This window comes from Xenopus tropicalis, chromosome 1 (genome assembly GCF_000004195.4).
Source record: "Xenopus tropicalis strain Nigerian chromosome 1, UCB_Xtro_10.0, whole genome shotgun sequence".
Classification (NCBI taxonomy): Eukaryota; Metazoa; Chordata; class Amphibia; order Anura; family Pipidae; genus Xenopus; species Xenopus tropicalis.
Genome location: NC_030677.2, coordinates 152,087,877 through 152,106,297, shown reverse-complemented (window position 1 = coordinate 152,106,297; position 18,421 = coordinate 152,087,877). Strand labels below are relative to the sequence as shown.

Here is an 18,421-nt window from a genome sequence, read left to right as displayed (position 1 = left end):
GTGTGTAACAGGAGAAGTTACTGGTGAGTCGTCAGATTCCGGGCCCTCGGAGGCCCAAGTAGCGGCCCACAGAACCATAACAGGTATGTTAGGAGGAGTGCTGGAGCCGGTACGTGCTGTGCGACTTTTACGTGCGCTACGTATTGTACGTCGATCGGCGTGTGCGCGGCGGGGGGTTTTAGAGGGAGGGGAACCGGGAGAAAGCGGGGGCGTGCTCAGGTGAACTAGGGTGTATGGAGGGTTTGTAAGGCAAGGATTTAGGCGTGTGGGTGAGTTTCTGGGGTTGTTTTGTTTGTAGCGGGCGTAGGGAACTCGTGGCTTTCATGTTCCGTTCATGTTGGGGTGTATACCCTTCCCCAATTGTGCATGGGCTTCCTCGTATGTGGCAGGTGCATGTTATTGTATTGGAACGGGTTATTTACCCGGTGCCCTTGTGTCCAGGGTAAAAGTTATTAGGGCTCTTTAAGCTTCGTGCTTCGTGGCCCCTTATTTTGAACTACAGTTCAGTAGCTACTTTCTAATTCCCTTGTTGGGTCTGTGAATGTGGCATTTATCGTATCTGTGTGTCAAGTGCTTTTTTTTTTTTTTTTTGTCAGTGTCTTGCTCAAACAATGTCTAGTCTATGGTTTTTGAACTACAGTTAACTTCACACCATGTAAAGTCTACCTAAGGAGCTATGTGAATGCCTGTAGCATATGGCTTTCCAGCTGCTAGTCTTTATATTAACTCTCTGCTAGTGGCTCTTAGGGGGAATTTAGTACGTTATCTCCATTGGTTGCATATTGCTTAGTTATCTGTATAAGCATGGCTGTCTGTCCATTCTGATGTTGACCTGCATCTCCCAGAACTCTGTTCTATAACCCCAAACTGAAAAATGCCTGGTATATTAAAATATAAAAATTAAATTTTTCTTAGGTGTGTTGTGGTTTCCTGGGCTTTTCAGCATGGATTATAAGGAAGAGGCTGACAGCAGAGACCCTTTTGGCGAGATCAGGAAACCCCACCAGGGCAGATCTCCTCACCGTTATTCAAAGGTTGGTTATATAAATTAGCGTGTGTTTACGATCATAAAGGCTTGACAAATCCTTAAGCTGGCCATACACGGCAAGCGAGCGGATCTTCACCCGATATCCCCACCTATGGGTGGGCGATATCGGGGAGGCATGTAGGCGAATTCGATCGTTTGGCCTTGGGGCCATTCTACACACGGCAATGGAGCAGTCGATTCGGGGACCGCATCAACGAGCCGATACGGTCCCCGACCCGACTGGATTTTCTAACCTGGCCGATCGATATCTGGCCAATTTCTGGCCAGATATCGGTTGGCCAGGCCCCTCGGTTCTGCCCCTACACGGGCCGATAAGCTGCCGAATAGGTCCAAGGGACTGTGGCAGCTATAATCGGCCCGTGTATGGGGACCTTTACTTGCACTTCTTCCATTGGTAAGACAAATTCAGAATATCTTTAAGTTTTGAACTTCAAATAAAATAAAATCTTTTACTTTCAGGAGGAGCTTTTGGACATAAAAGAACTTCCACATTCAAAAGAGAGACCCTCTTGTTTGCTTGACAAATATGACAGGTATGCTCTATATTGATTAGATATAATTTAGTATTTAATAACTGACTTAAATATAAAGTTTTTTTTTTTCTGTTTTAAATGCAGTGATGGTGTGTGGGATCCTGAAAAATGGCATTCTTCTCTCTACCCAAACTCGGGGCGTAGTTCTCCTGTTGAAGCTTTAAAGAAGGATTCTGATACAGAAAGGACTTCTCTTAAACGAAGGATAGCTGGTGTGTTTCTGTTTATAAGGAAACAAACAGATGAGGTGGCGTTGGAGCTGCTACCATGGGAAAATACCCCTGTATAAATCGCCTTTTATCTTTTAGCACAAATGGAGATTAGGCTGCATTTAAAGGGAGAACTTTGTGGATGGATTTTGTTGGAACTAAAACATTTTTATTTGAATGTTTGCCCTAGTTGAGGTTCTTGTGGTGAAATGTACCTTTGTATGGTCTCTAGTCTCTTAGCTGGGAGCCTGATTTTAGCTGGTCATATGTTTGCAGATTCACTCATTTGGCAATGTTGCCAAACAAACGGATCATTCCCTGATAAGCACCTTGATGTGGGCGATTATTGGATTGGTCTGGTCCTTTGCCCAAATGATCGGATTACATTGACGGGATACAGGCTGTCTGTATGAGGACTGCATCAATGCACCCCAAAAGGATTTTTACACTGGCTGATTTTTGGCCAGATATCAGTTGGGCAGGCCCGACTAAGGGCGAAGACACTGGGCGAATAGTCTGAGACAATTGTCGCAGCGATGCTCATAATCCTCTATGGTGAAAAGTCGCTGCGATTAGTCGAAGTGATTGCTTGGCTAAAAGTTGCGGCGACTAATCGCCCGTGTGTCTTCTCCCTAAGGGCTCCATACACGCACTGATAAATGATGTCGGTATCTTTTATGGGCCCATTTACGGCCACCTTTTATGCTGCAGGCATTATATTTGTTGGTTTCTAGTATGTCTTGTCAGCTCTGGACTGCTTTTAGGTTTTAAAAATAATCGCCCAATGCAGTACTTCGATGGATTTTTTTTATTCTACCTAGCTGATTGTGAACAGATCAGTTAGCCTGTTATATAGCATCTTTGTGTGTGTGTGTATGTATATATGATATATTACAGATGTAGTATATATTTTTAATGTTAAACCTATATATAGTCATATAGAGGATGAGTGGCCGTTTGATTTCACTGCTTCATTTTACCAGCACTTTTTATATTGGTATAGAGGTGTTTTACTATAATTGTGTCCCTTGATTTCTATAGACCCAAGGGAGCGTGTTAAAGAAGATGATCTTGATGTAGTACTTAGCCCTCAAAGACGGAGTTTTGGAGGTGGATGCCATGTTATAGCTGCTGCCAGTTCACGACGGTCAGGGAGTCCACTGGATAACAAAGAAAATGAAAGCATGCGCATGTTGGGGTCTCGCCGAATTGGCAGCGGGAGAATTATGACTGCAAGAGGGTTTGACAGAGATGTTCGAGGCGATAGAGAACCCAGAGAGGGGCGAGACAGAGAAAAAGAATACAAAGACAAACGCTTCAGGGTAAGTTTTCTGTCTTAAGATTTGTGTGTAAACCTTGCATCACGGAATGCTGATGTTACATCCTGATCTAAAGTAACTTTAACATGAGGTGTATTAAACTGATTTGTTAATAAAGATAGCTAAAATTCCTCCAAATAGCAGTCAATCATTTTTAGTTGTATGCTGAAAAGTGCTGGAGGGCAGCTAGATTTAATACTGGATGTTTGCGAGGACTATAAATGTTTCTTACAAAATCATTGTCCAGTTAGTGCTCTGTTCTGTTGACTTTATCAAGAAATTAAGAGAAGGAAACTTCCTTTATTTTATATATCCTTACCTTGAGTCCTGTTCTAAAACAAATGATACTATGTGACATGCTGACTGCCTGTACACATAATTTTTGGGGAATTAGCAATGGTAGGCAGGCATGCAGAGGATTTGGAGCATAAGGGGTGCAACTTCAGGCAAAACACATGTTGATGTTGGGAAGAATTGGCCCTAAATAAACAGACAGAACTAACTAAAACAGTTCAGGGTTATGATTTGTCCCTTCTTCAGGGCTCTCACCTTCCAAGGTTACTTCCACACTTTGGAACCTTTACGGGGTTTCTCACTGTCCCCAGTGACTTTCACACATCCACAGCAACTCTCGCTCATGAACGCTCAGGCTTCACCTTAAGCCTTGCTGACTCCTCCCAGCTCTCATCCATCTGGTCACGACTTCCTCTGCTCCTCGCAGTGGCAGGAGGCATCCCCAGCTCCTCTGGGAGTTCCTTACGCAGGCAGGCAGCCTTCCTGCCCTGTGCCCCACTCCTGCTCAACCCCCCTGTGTAATCACACAGCCATTTTATTTGCTGCTCACCTGCAGCCTAATCGGGCAGCTACACTACAGCTGGCCAAATGAAAACGTTAACTGGAGTTTGGAATGGAAGGTCTTTCCTGCTCTCCCTCCATTCACTCCAGGGACCTATTAATTTTGCTTTTTCTAAGCTAGTAACTTAAACACAGTATTACCTGTTGCAAAACCAGGCCTTTTACCTGGTGCTACTTGTACCCCGCCTTTAACACTGGTGGAAATACAAATAATCGTTGTCCATTGCATCTCTCACAACATAGATTAACAACCCATAAGAGGTCTGGAAGAGTGATGTCACATTAAAGAGTGGTGGTGTACCTTAAAATTACCCTTTTGGTTTGATGACAGTGTTATTCTAATACAGTTACCTGGGATTTGCAAAGCTCCAACTTCAGACTCTGACATGGCCTTTATGTGCCTTGTAACATATTTCAGATTTAAGTGAGGACTTTGGTATATTAGGTCTTCCCCCAAATATATATCTATATCGAGCACCTGTACTAAATGTCCTGTAAACCGTGTATTAAAACTTGTGCCTATGGTTTTCCCACAAGCCTTTTTGTTAAAACCACCCTCAAAAAGCATATTGTCGGAAATGTTAGAAAAGCATTTATAAAATATTTTGTAGTTGTCATTCTGTGGATCAGTGTTTGTGCAAAATGCTTTAAAGGACATGTCAACCAAGAATATAATTTTTTGCCTAATAAAAGAATATAATTCTAAGCAACTTTACAATGATTTTATTAAAAATTTTCTGTGCTTTTAAAAGTTATTTGTAAATGTAATTGCTATTGAAAGCAGCATTTGCTGAACTCCTGGTTACTTTTTACACAATGTTGCATAGGTCAGGCTCCTCCTAGTCAGTTCTGTCAATCTGCTGCCTTGTGTGTGTGTGTGACATTGTTTCAAATGCCAGATATATATATATATATATATATAAGTACAAAGTTTCTTGGAATGTTTTTTCTTTTATTAGGCAAATTATATTCTTGGTTGACTTGTCCTTTTAATCTGTAACCATTATGCCATCCAACTATACATTTTTGAAGTCTAAAACTAAAGGTGCAACTTCATTTTACTAACCAATGTTGACAAGGTTGGCAGACCTGAAGGTTTGGTCATATCCTTAATGACCTTTAGGAGGAGGGCAAATGCAGTGATTCATATTTTAAATCCATTTAGTTTATTAAACTGAAATTAAGGCTTGATATGTGCCAGACTTGTTAACTTGTTGTTTTTAGCTTCTCTAAATGTTTTTATTTTTTTTCCTCCCCCCCCCCCCCCCTCTGTCTTCTCTGCCATAGCGAGAGCATGGAGACAGTAAACGTGTATTTGGTGAGAGACGTAGAAATGACTCTTGTACAGAGGAGGAACCAGAGTGGTTCTCTGGGGGTCCCACTAGCCAGTCGGAGACAATTGAGCTTACTGGCTTTGATGATAAAATCCTGGAAGAGGATCACAAGGGCCGCAAGAGGACAAGAAAGCGGACAGGAAAGGAAGGCAAGTGGAATCTGACTTAAATTGCAGTGGGTTGGTGTTTTTACCGCATATCTTGTTTGGCCATTACACATGAGAAGGTGAGAGTTCATGCAATAAAGTATATTGAGCCTTTTTTCTTTTCCCCTTTACCCCTACTGTGTTGTCATGCCTTCACCATTGAGTTTTTGGAATCTGACAACAGTGGTTACAGGAGTTAGTTTAGGTTCAATCTGGAATTTTCAATTGAATCTTAAGATCAAGTACAAGGTACTGTTTTATTATTACAGAGAAAAAGGAAATCCTTTTTTAAAATTTAGAATTATTTGCTTATAATGAAGTATATGGGAGATGGCCTTTCCATAAGTTGCATAACTTTTCCATATTCCAAATTTCCATAACTTTTTGGATTACAGGTTTTCGGATAAGGGATCCCATACCTGTAATTTATGTGCTATTGCCCTGCACTAGTAAAAGTTGTGTGAAACTCTGCTGTAGTTTATATAAACAAAGTGGCTGTGTAGTCATGGAGGTAGCACTTAAAATGAAAAAAGGAGAAAAGTCACAGGTTACATAGCAAATAACATATTGGATGAGCAGATTCCCATTTGTGCATTTGCCCCCATAGCTAAACAGCAGCTTATTTATATAAACTATAGTAGTGTTTCTGAAGCAAACATACAACTTTTACCAGTGAAGGGCAGCAGTACATTATATTATAATTCAAATGTTTTCATTTTCTGGTAGTACTGTTCCTTTAAAGCATTAAGTGCACTTATAGATACAAATAACTTTTTGAACATAAGAAAAGTAATTCAGGTGTTTTATTGTGACAGGAACAACAGGTAGACTAATGGCAATCTGTTCTGTGTTACAACAATGTCAACAATCTCCAGATTGCACAGACATTGGTATTGGGAGTTAAACTATTACAAATTAGTGTCTTTAAGACTTCATGTTATTGTATGAGGCAAGTGCACAACTCAGAACAGGCCATGCCCAGGTAGGATAAAGGAACATGGGTCTTAATGAAAACATGCAAACTTAAACGAGAATTAAAGCTTAACTAAAGAAGTAGGGCAGAAATGTTGCACATTGTTTTGGGCTTCTGTACCAGCCCAAGGAGACCTCAGCTGTTTAGCAGGGAAGATCTGTGCCTACAGAGATGCCCCAGTAGCTCCCTATTTTCTTTTCTGCTGATTCACTGTACATGCTCTGTGCTGCTGTCGGTTATTGAGCTTAGGGAACAACTCACAATATACCGTAAATATAGAATTTAAATGTGGTGATAAAAGGATTTTTAGTAATTCAGATGTTAATTGCACTTGTTTCAGAGCTGCCATATAACATGAAAAATGTAATCTTTAGCTTCAGCTTATGACTGGCCTTATTTTCTGCTTAATTATTTGGCATGGATTCAAAAAGGAATACGGTAACACAAGTTTAAAGGATTTCCATGCAGGATTTTATTGGCGAAGTTTTGTGTTGGCGTTGTTGTTGGTTTTTTTTTTTTTTTATATAAATACAAACATATTTCATTTTGAAATTTCACATAGGGCTATGCATATTCTTCTTTTTCCAGTGTGCCACAGCCATGTGACATGTACTATGATAAACTTCAATCAGAATTTACTGCTGAGCTGCAAGTTGGTGTGATATCACCCCCCTCCCTGCAGCCGATCAGCAGAACAATGGGAAGCTTGCAATATAGCTGCTACCTGTATTGCTAAGTGTTGGGTTTTTTTTCTCTACTATTAGGGCTCTGGTACACGGGGAGATTAGTCGCCCGCGAGCAGGGAGTTTTGCCGCGGGCGACTAATCTCCCCGTGTACCAGAGCCCTTGAGTGCTAGTCTGATATCTTATCACTTGGGACTCCTCCAGTTACACTGAGCAGAAGAAACAATAAGTTACCTGAAAGCAGTTCTAATGTGTAGCGCTGGCTCCTTCTGACAGCTCAGCACAGAGCATTGAGATGGCTGTCTACACAGCAATATTGCAACTAACTGTTTACATAGCAAATAAATCATGCTACCACTGTTATTTAGAAATAAAAAGTACACCATAAAAATCATAACAATACATTTAACTATACTTTGCCCATAGTGCCACATGTGTTAAAAAAAACATTTTTTTGAAGGACAAGTAGCTAAGTGTGCTGTAGCCACACACATTGGTGTTCTAGTTTTTTTTTTTTTTTTTTTTTTTTTTTAATTCCAAACATGTTCAGAGGTCAGTTCCACAACATATCTGGTACTCTGCTCTTTAAATCCAAAATGTTTTAGGTTATTTAAATATAAAACTTTACCATTGTGTCTTTTTTATTACCCATAACTTTTCTCAGATGGGTTCTGTTACTACTTTCCTTTGCCAGTAAAATTTTAATCTGTAGATATTCAGCTGATGCCAAGATACTTGCCAACAGTTTTCCACATCTAAGGCTGTCATAGTATGCTAGAGCTTTGTGTGCGTCAGGTTGCTGCACTAAACATTTCTTAAAAATTTAGAAGAAAAATTGTGAAAACAGTCCGTATTAAATACATATACTGTTAAATTTACTAATTGGCAGGATTGTATGTGTGATATATATAGTTATGTGTTAGGCATTCTTTAACAGTTTCTAAAAATGCCATTACTAGTTTTTCTTTTTGGCAAAAAATGAATGCAGTGCAGCTGTCAAATGTACTTTTACAAAGCTGTATGTGCAGTCATACATAAAATAAAAGTAAATGTTCTGTTCTCTCAAAGTAATTGAATGCAATGGAGGAGTTTTGGAAGAAGAGGTAGCTCTTCCGCCTGAGCATGCAGCAGACCAGGAAGTGCCTGAGGAAGCTGTATTACCAGAACCAGCCCCAGGGGAATTTGACTTCAATGAATTTTTCAATCTGGATAAGAGTGTGCCAGGACTGGCTTCGGTAAGTCCTGGAAGCACTTTAGCCCATGGAAGCATCACCACATCTTGCCCAACTTGCTAGATCTAGAGGGGAAAGATTTTCATATTGTAACTTCAAATTGACAGTCATGCAGCAAGACTTGATATGTTTCCTGGGCTTGTAATTATGCATGTTTGTTTGGTCCTTTCACACTTTGGTATGCTCACACTGGTGTGCATGAGGGGTGAAGTGTGTTTACCTGGCCTGATATCTCACTTAATAGCTGCTGTTTAGCCCACCTGTATGTATTTGATTAGAACATGTCATTTTCTTGGCGCTTTTTTTTTTTTATTTTTATTTTAAATTGACTAAAACATGAATGTTTTTTGTTTGAGTGGCCCTGCTTATATGGAGACTTAGTTTCTGTGTTGTGTAGAAGTTTTTTACTTGGGTAAACCTCTTCTGTGCATAGTATTGTGGGTTAATGTATACATCCTGCCATTGATTGAAGGACTTCTCTATTGCATCTGAATGGAATACACCTCAAACTACCTGTAATGTTGTGTGCTTTTGTTTCTTACCATCTTCTAGAGTGACAAGTTGGTGCTTGTTTCTTCCCCTTGCTTACATTATTGTGGTTTTTAGGATTTCCATCATTGTCTGGTGACTGATACCTTTTTGGTGAGCCAAGGTGCCATTGCAGAGGATAGAATTTTGCTTCTGCTTTTTGTTTTAACTCTGTGGAAAGAACTGCTAACCTGTGATAAATGTTACCCTGACTTTGCATAGTGACATTATTTGGTGTTGCATACCTGCCAGTTTTTTTTTTTTTAAGAGGTTTGTAAGTTGTAGGTTCAGTCAGAGCCTTTAACCTGCAGCTTGGGTTAACAGATATGCCGTTCCCACAGAACAGTTACATCTATAGCAAGTAAGTGCTTTTCCCTCCCAAATCAAGCTCAGCCATGGGTTGTGTTTTTTTTTTTTTTATTCTTTTTGTTCATGCATGACATAACATATATTCTGCCTTGTAGATGATAGAGGATGTGCTTGGAGAAGGATCAGTGTCTGCAAGCAGGTTTAGCAGATGGTTTTCAAATCACAGCCGCTCTGGAAGTCGGTCCAGCAGTCTAAGGTCCACCCCCCATGAGGAGCTAGAAAGGTTGGCAGGTGAGTTAGTATGGGAAGAAGAATTAGACATATTTCTAAAACTGCTTATGCTTAACGTTTTTAACCATCTTTTGGAAAAGGCACTACTCTGGGATAAAGTTTTTTTTTTTTTTTTTATTCACCCCCCCCCCCCCCGCCAGGCTTGGAACAAGTAATTCCTGCCCTTGGGCAAAATTCTGGAAACTACTTTGCCCCCATTCAGTTTGAAGAGCGTTCTGACAAAGTAGACATTCTGGAAATCTTACACAAAGCCAAAGTTGACTTGAAACCATTGCTCTCTAGCCTAACTGCCAATAAGGAGAAGCTGCGAGAAAGGAGTAAGTTAAGAAAACGGGCTGTTTTGTGTGGGGTTTTTTTTTTTTTTTTTTTTTTTTTTTAAGGATGTTTTGAGTCTCCTTTTCGTAACCTCTAAAATTCTGCTCTAGCGCACTCCGGGGTGGTCTTATCTGTGGAAGAAGTTGAAGCTGGGTTTAAAGGATTAAAAGTTGAACAGGAGGGAAAGGTTGCAACTCCATACATGGCTGAGCAGTTAGAAGAAGCTCTGACTGCAATGGCTGGTCCAAGAAAAATCCGGAAAGATGGAGACATGTCTGCTTTTAACAAACTTGTAAGCAGCATGAAGGCAAGTGGGACTCTGCCTTCCCAACCTAAAGTCAATGTAAGTATTAGTGTATGGGGAAAAAACAAGAATTCCAGGAGAATACCATACTGAGTTCTCTGCATCCTCAACACCAGTGAACAATGGTTTGCAACATTTTGGCAGCATTAATGAACCGAGATGTTTAAAAGACCTTACCTTCCTGGCTATTATCCATAGTTTGCTTTTTGTGGAGTCAGATTTGTTGATTTCTATTTTGGACTGTGTTGTCTATTGTGGTAGTAAAACCAGCTGAAACTAATTTTTGAAGAATGCTTTTTACTTTTATCCTTGGTGTTTGTAGACTGGCATGACACTGCTTTGCTAGTTTAGTGTGTTAATGTGGTTGTTCTGAAGTGCTGTTGTTCTGAAGTGCTGTTGTCGGAAGTGTTTTATTTATTTAATACCTCCTGTGGATCTGGTTTTATTCAGTCTAACTATTGTGACATATCATGCCTGGTTTATAATGTGTGCGCTCACTTTTTTAAAGGACCAGCACTGGGGCTGTGGTTTTGGTTTTGTAGTCTTATCTCATAGTTCATATCTCCTTTTGATATTCATTTTCAAACCTAATTCAAGTCTTAAATTTTGCAGAGGAATCAAGATGGTGCTGTGTTGTCCTCTTCTAATGTAGCTACCCCTCCATTGCAGAGAAATATACTGCAGGTAAAGCTGTCGCATTGTTGCTTTTGTTGTTGTGGTATGGTATCAGTCTTTGGAGTTATGAGTTTCTAATGTAACTTCTCACAGGAACTTTTGGGGCAACCTATTCCTGACTCATCCTCTCATGTACTAAGTAACCTCATGGGGACTCTGGATTCAGCTTCTCTGCTGCAGCAGAGATCACCTTCTCCTCAAATACCCCAGGTGTTCCCTACGCGTGCCTCCTCAGCAGACTATTTGCGAAATCGCATACCCTCTCCAAAAGGTAGGTGCAGCATTTTTAAATACAATATAAACAAATAAGGTTGAGGAGACTGCCTCAAACAGACAAAAGAAAACAAAAGGAATTCTGGGAATGAATTCCAGACTCTTAAAAAAAAAAAAAAAAAAAAAAAAATGGGATTTTTTTTTTAAGAGTCTGGAATTCATTCCCAGAATTCCTTTTGTTTGTCTTAAATACAATATAAACTTGTTGTTTTTGGACCTTTTTTTTCTGCTGTGATGCTGACTGTTTATGCCTACCTTATTACAGGCTTTCCTTCTGGCGCTTCACAATTCCTTGGAGAGCAATTTCCAACAGGTCTGCCCAAGGAAGAAGGCCCAATGATGGCACAGGTATTACCTCTGCATGCTTGTTTTACAGCTACGGACATTTGGCATAACTTTCATCAACCCTTGCTAATGCAATCTCATGAGTTCGGTTTTTTTGTTCATTTAGTTGTGTGCTCGACCAGCACTTACCCTAACCTACCCTGACCCCACGAGCATAAATGACTTAAATGCCAGCCCTATCTCTTGATGTCACTTGAGAGAACTGGGCAGAGGTGTATATAAATGAACCATTCCAGGGGGTCAGAATGGAATTGGGTGCATACTGACATTATGGGCAGGTAGGGCCTTTAGCAAAGTTCGGCCTGGCAATGGACTAAAGAAAAATGTTTGGCCAGCTTAACCTTCCAACTGCGTTTTGGCCCAACCTGCTCATCACTATTGTAAATAACAAAGATGGTAGTTCATTGTAAGGAATTATTCTCTGAATTGCCTACTTAAAATTGTTTTAATTCTTGACTGAATATCACAATTGATGCAGTGTTATTATGAGGTAGTCACCAATGAAGTGGTTATATCACGTTTCAAACTGCAGAGGTGTTTTTTTACCTTTTTATGCAATGTGTACAATATTGTAGCAGCCTTTGATGTGTATTGTGCAGTGATTTTTCTGTCTTTTGGTGGTATACGCTTGAGTGAAATGCTGTGTGGTTTTTTTTGTTTGTTTTTTCTCCCCCTTGTAACAACTACTTAAAAATCAGTGTTGTGCTGCAAGCCACTTGGGGAGTCCGGCCTGTAGTGCTTAGTGTAGGTGCACAAAGTAATTTTTTATTTAAAGATGGATATGCTGGTGGGCAAAATATGACGGATATCTTTGCCTTCATAGTTAATAGTGCGAACAAGACCAGTGCTTGTGCTTTTATAGTACCTCCTTAGTGAAAAGATTTTGTTCCTCACCCAATACAATTTATAAATATGCACAATAGTTGTCTGCTTGGTCCCTGGACAGACATTGGTAAGGTACAGTGTTGTGGGCCTTATATGCCAACATAAACATAATATGGAGAGTTCTCCATATTTTAAACTATTGTGAAAATTAAAATGTTATTACAAGCTTTCTCACAGAAATATGAAACTTTCTAAATGTAATCAACTGAAAATTCTGTACAGTTTCTGAAATCAGAGTTACTCTTTACTCTCCCCCTCTCAGCAACCGGTCTCTTAATTCTCTATCCATGCAGAAGTTGGGGTCAGATTTTTGACAGTTATGTCTAATACATGTTTTAGGGGATGTGTTAGAGCTAACTCAAATAACCAACTTGAGCACAAACAAAACAACTTTGCCACAAATCCTGCATGTAGTGGAACGGAATTCTGCTTGAATGTTGACCAAAAGAATCTAATCTGAAAGGCATAGGTCACCTTTATACTATTCTATTTAGTATGATGTAGACATTGATATTCTGAAGCAATTTTGTAATTGGTAAAAAAAAAATTTCTTGTAGTTTTTCAGTTAAGCTTTTTATTAAGCATCTCTCCGGTTTAGTATTTCAGCAGCTATCTTGTTGCTAGGGTATAGTCTCTAGATGGCCTGAATAGAAAGATATAAGGAATACAAAGCAACAATAAAATTGTTCACCTCCAGTGAAAGCTGGAAAGAGGCATAGAAAGGCAATTGCTTCAAACTATAAAATTACACGCTAAGAATATTACACTCTAAAACACAGTTCAGCTTTGAGTTAAGCTTTTAGTATCACTTTAAAAGTCCTTGTTCTGTTAGCATAGGTTTATTTCTAGACTGGATTTAAGAAATTTTAAGAGTCTGCTAATGCATGCCTGGTGTTTGTTATTGGTTGACATAGCCAGCGAAACACAGATAAGGTAATCACTCAAGTTCCCTTTTATAGCCATTTATATCATACACTGGGAGCCTGCAGAATGTGATGATACACTGTTAAACTTTTATGTATGTCCCATCAAAGGTTTTGATAGTTCTTCTGTTCCTCTACAGGTCAGTCCATTGGAAATGCAGCAAGCAGCATTAGATGGCTTTATTCCAACTGATATTGCCCTCCAAGCTGCCAACTACTATCACCCAGGTTATGGAAAGATGCAGATGGATAAAAGTCGGGAACATTTTCGAAGTAGGTAAGTAATCCTTAAGGCTAAATGGCACATGCAGCGTTGTGGCCACCAGTGCCATTTGGCAGAAAACAATGGGATGCTAAATGCCCCTGTCACTACCTATAAGTGCCCTGGTTAACGCATATAGCACTGACAGGCAGAAGTGGTGAGGGCAGTACGCATGCTGGTAACTTAAAGCAGTGATCCACCAACCAGTGGCTCATGAGCAAAATGTTGCTTCCCCCTTCCCCATTGATATTGCTCCCCGTGGCCTCAAAGTAGGTGCCTATTTTTAGATTTCAGTCTTGGAGGCAAGGTTTGGAAGCAAAGCCTCCTACAGGCCAGCAGTGCACATGAGGCTTCTAAGTAGCCAATCAGTCCTTGTTTGGCATCCCCAAAGAACTTTTCATGCTCATGTGGTTCCCCAACACTGTTTACATCTGCATGTGGCTCGTGAGTAAAAAAAAAAAAAGGTTAGGGATCCCTGGCTTTAAGAATGCAGTTTTACAGACAGCATATCTAGTGAACAATGATGTACCCATATCCAACTATAACTATTTTGTGTTTAGACCGCAGCCAAGAGTAAATAAATCTCCTGTAGCCAATATGCGGGGTGCCTCCTTATCTCCAGGGCCTGGTGCCTCAGTGACCAGTATGGTAAGTATGCTTTGTGGTGAACTTTTATTCCTCTCCAAGTGAGAGAGGTTCTCCGGTACTTTTGTGATTCCCTCTAAATTTACTTTAGGATGGGGTGGTGTGTACCTAATTAGAATTTTTTTTTCCCCCCTTCATTTCCAGCTATCTCCATCCTTTACACCTACCTCAGTTATCCGTAAAATGTATGAAAGCAAAGAAAAAAGCAAGGATGAGACTGTAACAAAGCAGAATGTCGGCGGGAAAGAAGAGGGACATAGGACTCTAGAAGGCAAGTTGTCTTGCTTTAAACTGATTTCTCCTTTTTCACTTCCCATTTTTCTTCAAGGAAGATTAGTAATCCTATCAAATGTATTTAGATGTGTGCATATCCTATAGTACTTGCTGAATAGTTCCATTTATTGTGATTTAATATAATTTTCCCTTTTGTGACAGATGGTTCTATGCCCAATTCCATAACGCATGATTCTCCCCAAGAGACATCCCCAGTGATGGGAAACAAGGTTTCAACATCTCAGCGTTCCTCATGCACCCCACCACTGCCACATCAAAACAGATACACCAAAGACCAAGACTACCGTCCTAAATCCACAGGGAGAAGAACTCCTACTGTGGCATCCCCAGTGCCTGGAGCCTCCTTCTTACAGCCGCTTCACCAGCTGCCCATTGTACCAGTTGTCCGACCATCACACCAGCTACATCCAGGGCTAGTACAAAGAATGCTAGCACAAGGTGTTCCGCCTCAGCATCTATCACTTCTACAAGCAGGTTTGTGTTACCTATTTTTTATGAGAGATTCTAGTCATTTATATCAGTGATGTCAAACAGTGCAGTTTTTTTTTTTTTTTTTTGCATAACACCTGCTTTTTACTTTTTTTTATATATAAATTTTTTTTTTTTCCTCTTTAAAGGGCTGCTGCCGCCTGGTGTTGACCTGCCCCCCATACATGCTCTTTCTCAGTCGGTTCTTGGTCAACCTTTCTACCCATTATCACCTGCAGGGCACCCGCTTCTGAACCAGCGGCCTGCAAATCCACTGCAGTTGGCAATGATGCAGCAATCTATGCAGAGACCTGGTGAGAACATAGCAGCAAAACTGCTTGGAAATCTTGTTTGCATGCTTAAAGTACTAAATTTAATGCAGTATTCATTTATAATAAAACAGGAAGCTAGGTTTTTTATGCTTCACAAACTGCTTTAAAGGCAGATAACTGCCTTCGGTTAACAAGTGCTGTATGGTGTTGCAACAGATATATCATTTTCTCTAGTGCTAGAGAAAAGAGGGTTCTGGATTTTAAATGTCTGCCTTGCTATTTATTTAAAGCTTAAAAACAACTCCATGTATCTGCCTTTAAATAGGCATGTCAGGAGCAAGAATGGTGGCAAATTACAACTTTTTTTTTTTTCTTTCTTTAAATGTACTATTTCAAAGTAAAGTAGATTTAGTATATACGCCTCTGCTGTGATTTAAAGGAACAGTAACACCAAAAATGAACATTTAAGTAAAGTTATATTTACTAGCTTAAATAAGGCTACTATAGTTTATATAGAGCTGCTGTGTAGCCATTAGGGTAGCTATCCAAGTAGCTCTACCAATAAGACTAGTGTTCCATTATGTGCTGCAAATAATATATTTTATGTGAATTCATATTTTCTAAAACTAGAAAGTTACCATGTTCAGATTGCTGAGCCTTTCTGCCCTCACCTATGTTTTTTAGGTTCGGGTCTACATGCTCCTCCGCAAGGTATGACAAACCGCCCCAACATGCACATTGAGCAGCGTCCTTCTCAGAGAAGTACTTCTCCTGTAGGCCTGGCCAAGTGGTTTGGTTCTGATGTTTTGCAACAACCTCTACCTTCTATGCCAGCAAAAGTCATAAGTGTGGATGAACTGGAGTACCGACAATAAAGTTTGACTAGAACTGTCTTCATGTTCCTAGTAGATGATGACTGACACTTCATCCGATGAACAACCTCAGACACATCTGCCCAGCTATTTAATTTTTGGGTTAGATATTGAGCAGCCTTGTGCAGTGTCAGCCCAGAAACTGCAAGGAAATTGGAGCTCCTTCTCACTTCGTATCTAAGTCACGCTAGAATCGGTGTGAAAAGCTACTAAATACCTTGCCCTGAGACTCTTGGGGAGGGACTTTTTTCTGACATTTTTTCCCTTTAATTTAGAGTGCTGAGGGACAACAGGAACGTTTAGCAGAAGATGAATTCAAAAACTTTATGTACAGTCTTGTATAAAGTGTTGGGGTTTTTTTTTTTTTTCTTGTATATACTCACAAATAGGTTAGTTTTTTTGTTGAAAACTGTAGCTGTACAGAAGAGGAAGCTGAATCTTGTGCTGTTTTGCCACTTAAGTCAAAGCTACCCCTTTAATTGTACATGTGGCTTTTCTTTCAATTAAAACTGCATATGCCAATAGTGCGTTTGTATAATTTTATAACTTGTTAAAAGCACACACTTGAAGTTATAAAATTTCCCTCTGCGCACACTTGCCAATCCCATCCCCTTTCCTTTCTCAGGACATCCTTTACTGCGGTAAGGTGGTCTATAAGAGAAGCCTGGATACTAGCAGGTAATGGTAAATTGTGATGTTTTAAAGTATTATCGTTGCCACTTAAACCATATAGATCTTTTTGTTCTGTGAAAGTTGTGGGAGAGGTAGCTAGGCCAAACGGAAGGCAACAAAACTGCAAGTGAAGACTGAAAGAGACCCAAAGGAATCTCTGCTTTGGAATTATCTGGACGTGAAGATAAATGTTCTTGAGGTCTATAGATTCTACCTAGTCTTTTGAATTAATCTCTCTTAAAGTCAATATTTTCTCCTTAAAGAGTTTATCTTTTAGACTTTAGCATTCCCGTGCTTCAAGAATCTTTTCTCTAGTAGTTCTCATTGATGCCAACATCCAGGTCCTCAGATTCCGTATCCAAGACATTGTCCTTATGGACTTAAGGCTACAGCAGTCTTACTTGCAGCTTCTGGAGGCACAAGACTTAAAGGGGATCGAAATTAAAACTTTATGAAGACTTTTTGAGCACATTTGCAATTAGCATTCATTTTCTATTTTTAATGGTTTGAGATATTAGCAATAACTGAGGTTGACTCTGACTTGTAAAGGCCAGATTCTAATTACTAAAGGCCCGATTGCAAAAAATCCAAAAATTTGCTACAGTGGGGGCCATAGCATTAAGAGCTTTTCGAGAAGCCAGGGAACATAGTCCTGGACTTTATATAGTTACATTGGGTTACAAAAAAAAAAAAAAGACCAGAGTCCATCAGCAGAACTTACATTGCTCGTGGGAAACAACCTCCCCTTCGCATCGCGGCTTATTCAATCAGGGGCATGGGCACCTCCTGGGCCTTCAGGAACAGAGCCACAGCCGAACAGATTTGCAGGGCAGCTACATGGTTCTCCATTCACTCCTTCACCAAATTCTACAGTTATAAAAAAAATTTTGGGTTATAGTTCAGCACAAATCAGAATTATACAGCTGCGAATTCCAGGTGTCTGTGAGCCACCCCAACAGTGTATCACAAGATCAAAAGGCAAAACTGCAGTGGATTTAATGGCAGTGTCGGCACACTTCATGTTTTGGGCAGAGCCCTTTTCTTTTGGGCTCCGCCCAAAACATGTAGTGTGCTGACACCACCATTAAATTCACTGCAGTTTTCAAGTGCTGCCTGGAGCTGTTTGATTCCTTTTTGCCTTTTGATCTTAAAGGAGAAGGAAAGGCTAGTAAAGAGTTAGGGGTATATTTATCATTCTGTGTAAAAAGTGGAGTAAAACATTACCGGTGATGTTGCTCATAGCAGCCAATCAGATGCGTTGCTTTGATTTTCTAACTGTTGAAATCTAATTGCTGATTGGTTGCCCTGGGCAACATCACCAGTAATGCTTCACTCCACTTTTTACACAGCATGATAAATACACCCCTTAGTCTCAAAATGCAGGCATACCTTCAGTTGTCTCAATAGTGCCCTTAAGTCTCCCCATATTTCTCCCGTTCAGAGGATCAGAAGCCAAACAGTAAGAAAAAACGCTGAGCTGGATAGAGAAGATTCCACTGCCACTCCAGCATCGAACTTTCCGCTCACCTCCTCATAAAAGGCAATTTAAATTAGTCTGGCAAGATCTGTTGCGCATTAAAACCATGCTGGCACAAACTAATAGTATTGTGATTTGTAAATTGTTTTTAAATAACCGCTCATTTAATACCCTGGGATGAATCCCATCCGGCCCTGGACCTTTGTTTACCTTTACATGTTCAAGTCTCTTTTGAATTCCCTCCCGAGTGACCTATGCGTCTGTAGCTAAATTACTAG

The 18,421-nt window shown here is 40.1% G+C and overlaps 1 protein-coding gene across 4 annotated transcripts; it reads left to right on the top strand.

The window, feature by feature from the left end:
* Position 1: 1 nt before the first annotated feature.
* Positions 2 to 16,518, top strand: eif4enif1 (eukaryotic translation initiation factor 4E nuclear import factor 1). 4 transcript variants are annotated; one of them, XM_012966347.3, is made up of 19 exons: positions 2 to 83; positions 916 to 1,034; positions 1,508 to 1,581; positions 1,666 to 1,793; positions 2,832 to 3,112; positions 5,252 to 5,447; positions 8,170 to 8,336; positions 9,326 to 9,461; positions 9,602 to 9,778; positions 9,887 to 10,119; positions 10,693 to 10,764; positions 10,849 to 11,026; positions 11,294 to 11,376; positions 13,322 to 13,458; positions 14,004 to 14,091; positions 14,233 to 14,359; positions 14,524 to 14,856; positions 15,000 to 15,164; positions 15,807 to 16,518. In XM_012966347.3, exons 2-19 carry the CDS (start codon positions 945 to 947, stop codon positions 15,995 to 15,997), a joined length of 2,856 nt encoding a protein of 951 aa, XP_012821801.1. In that variant the 5' UTR covers positions 2 to 83; positions 916 to 944; the 3' UTR covers positions 15,998 to 16,518.
* The last annotated feature ends 1,903 nt before the right edge of the window (positions 16,519 to 18,421 follow it).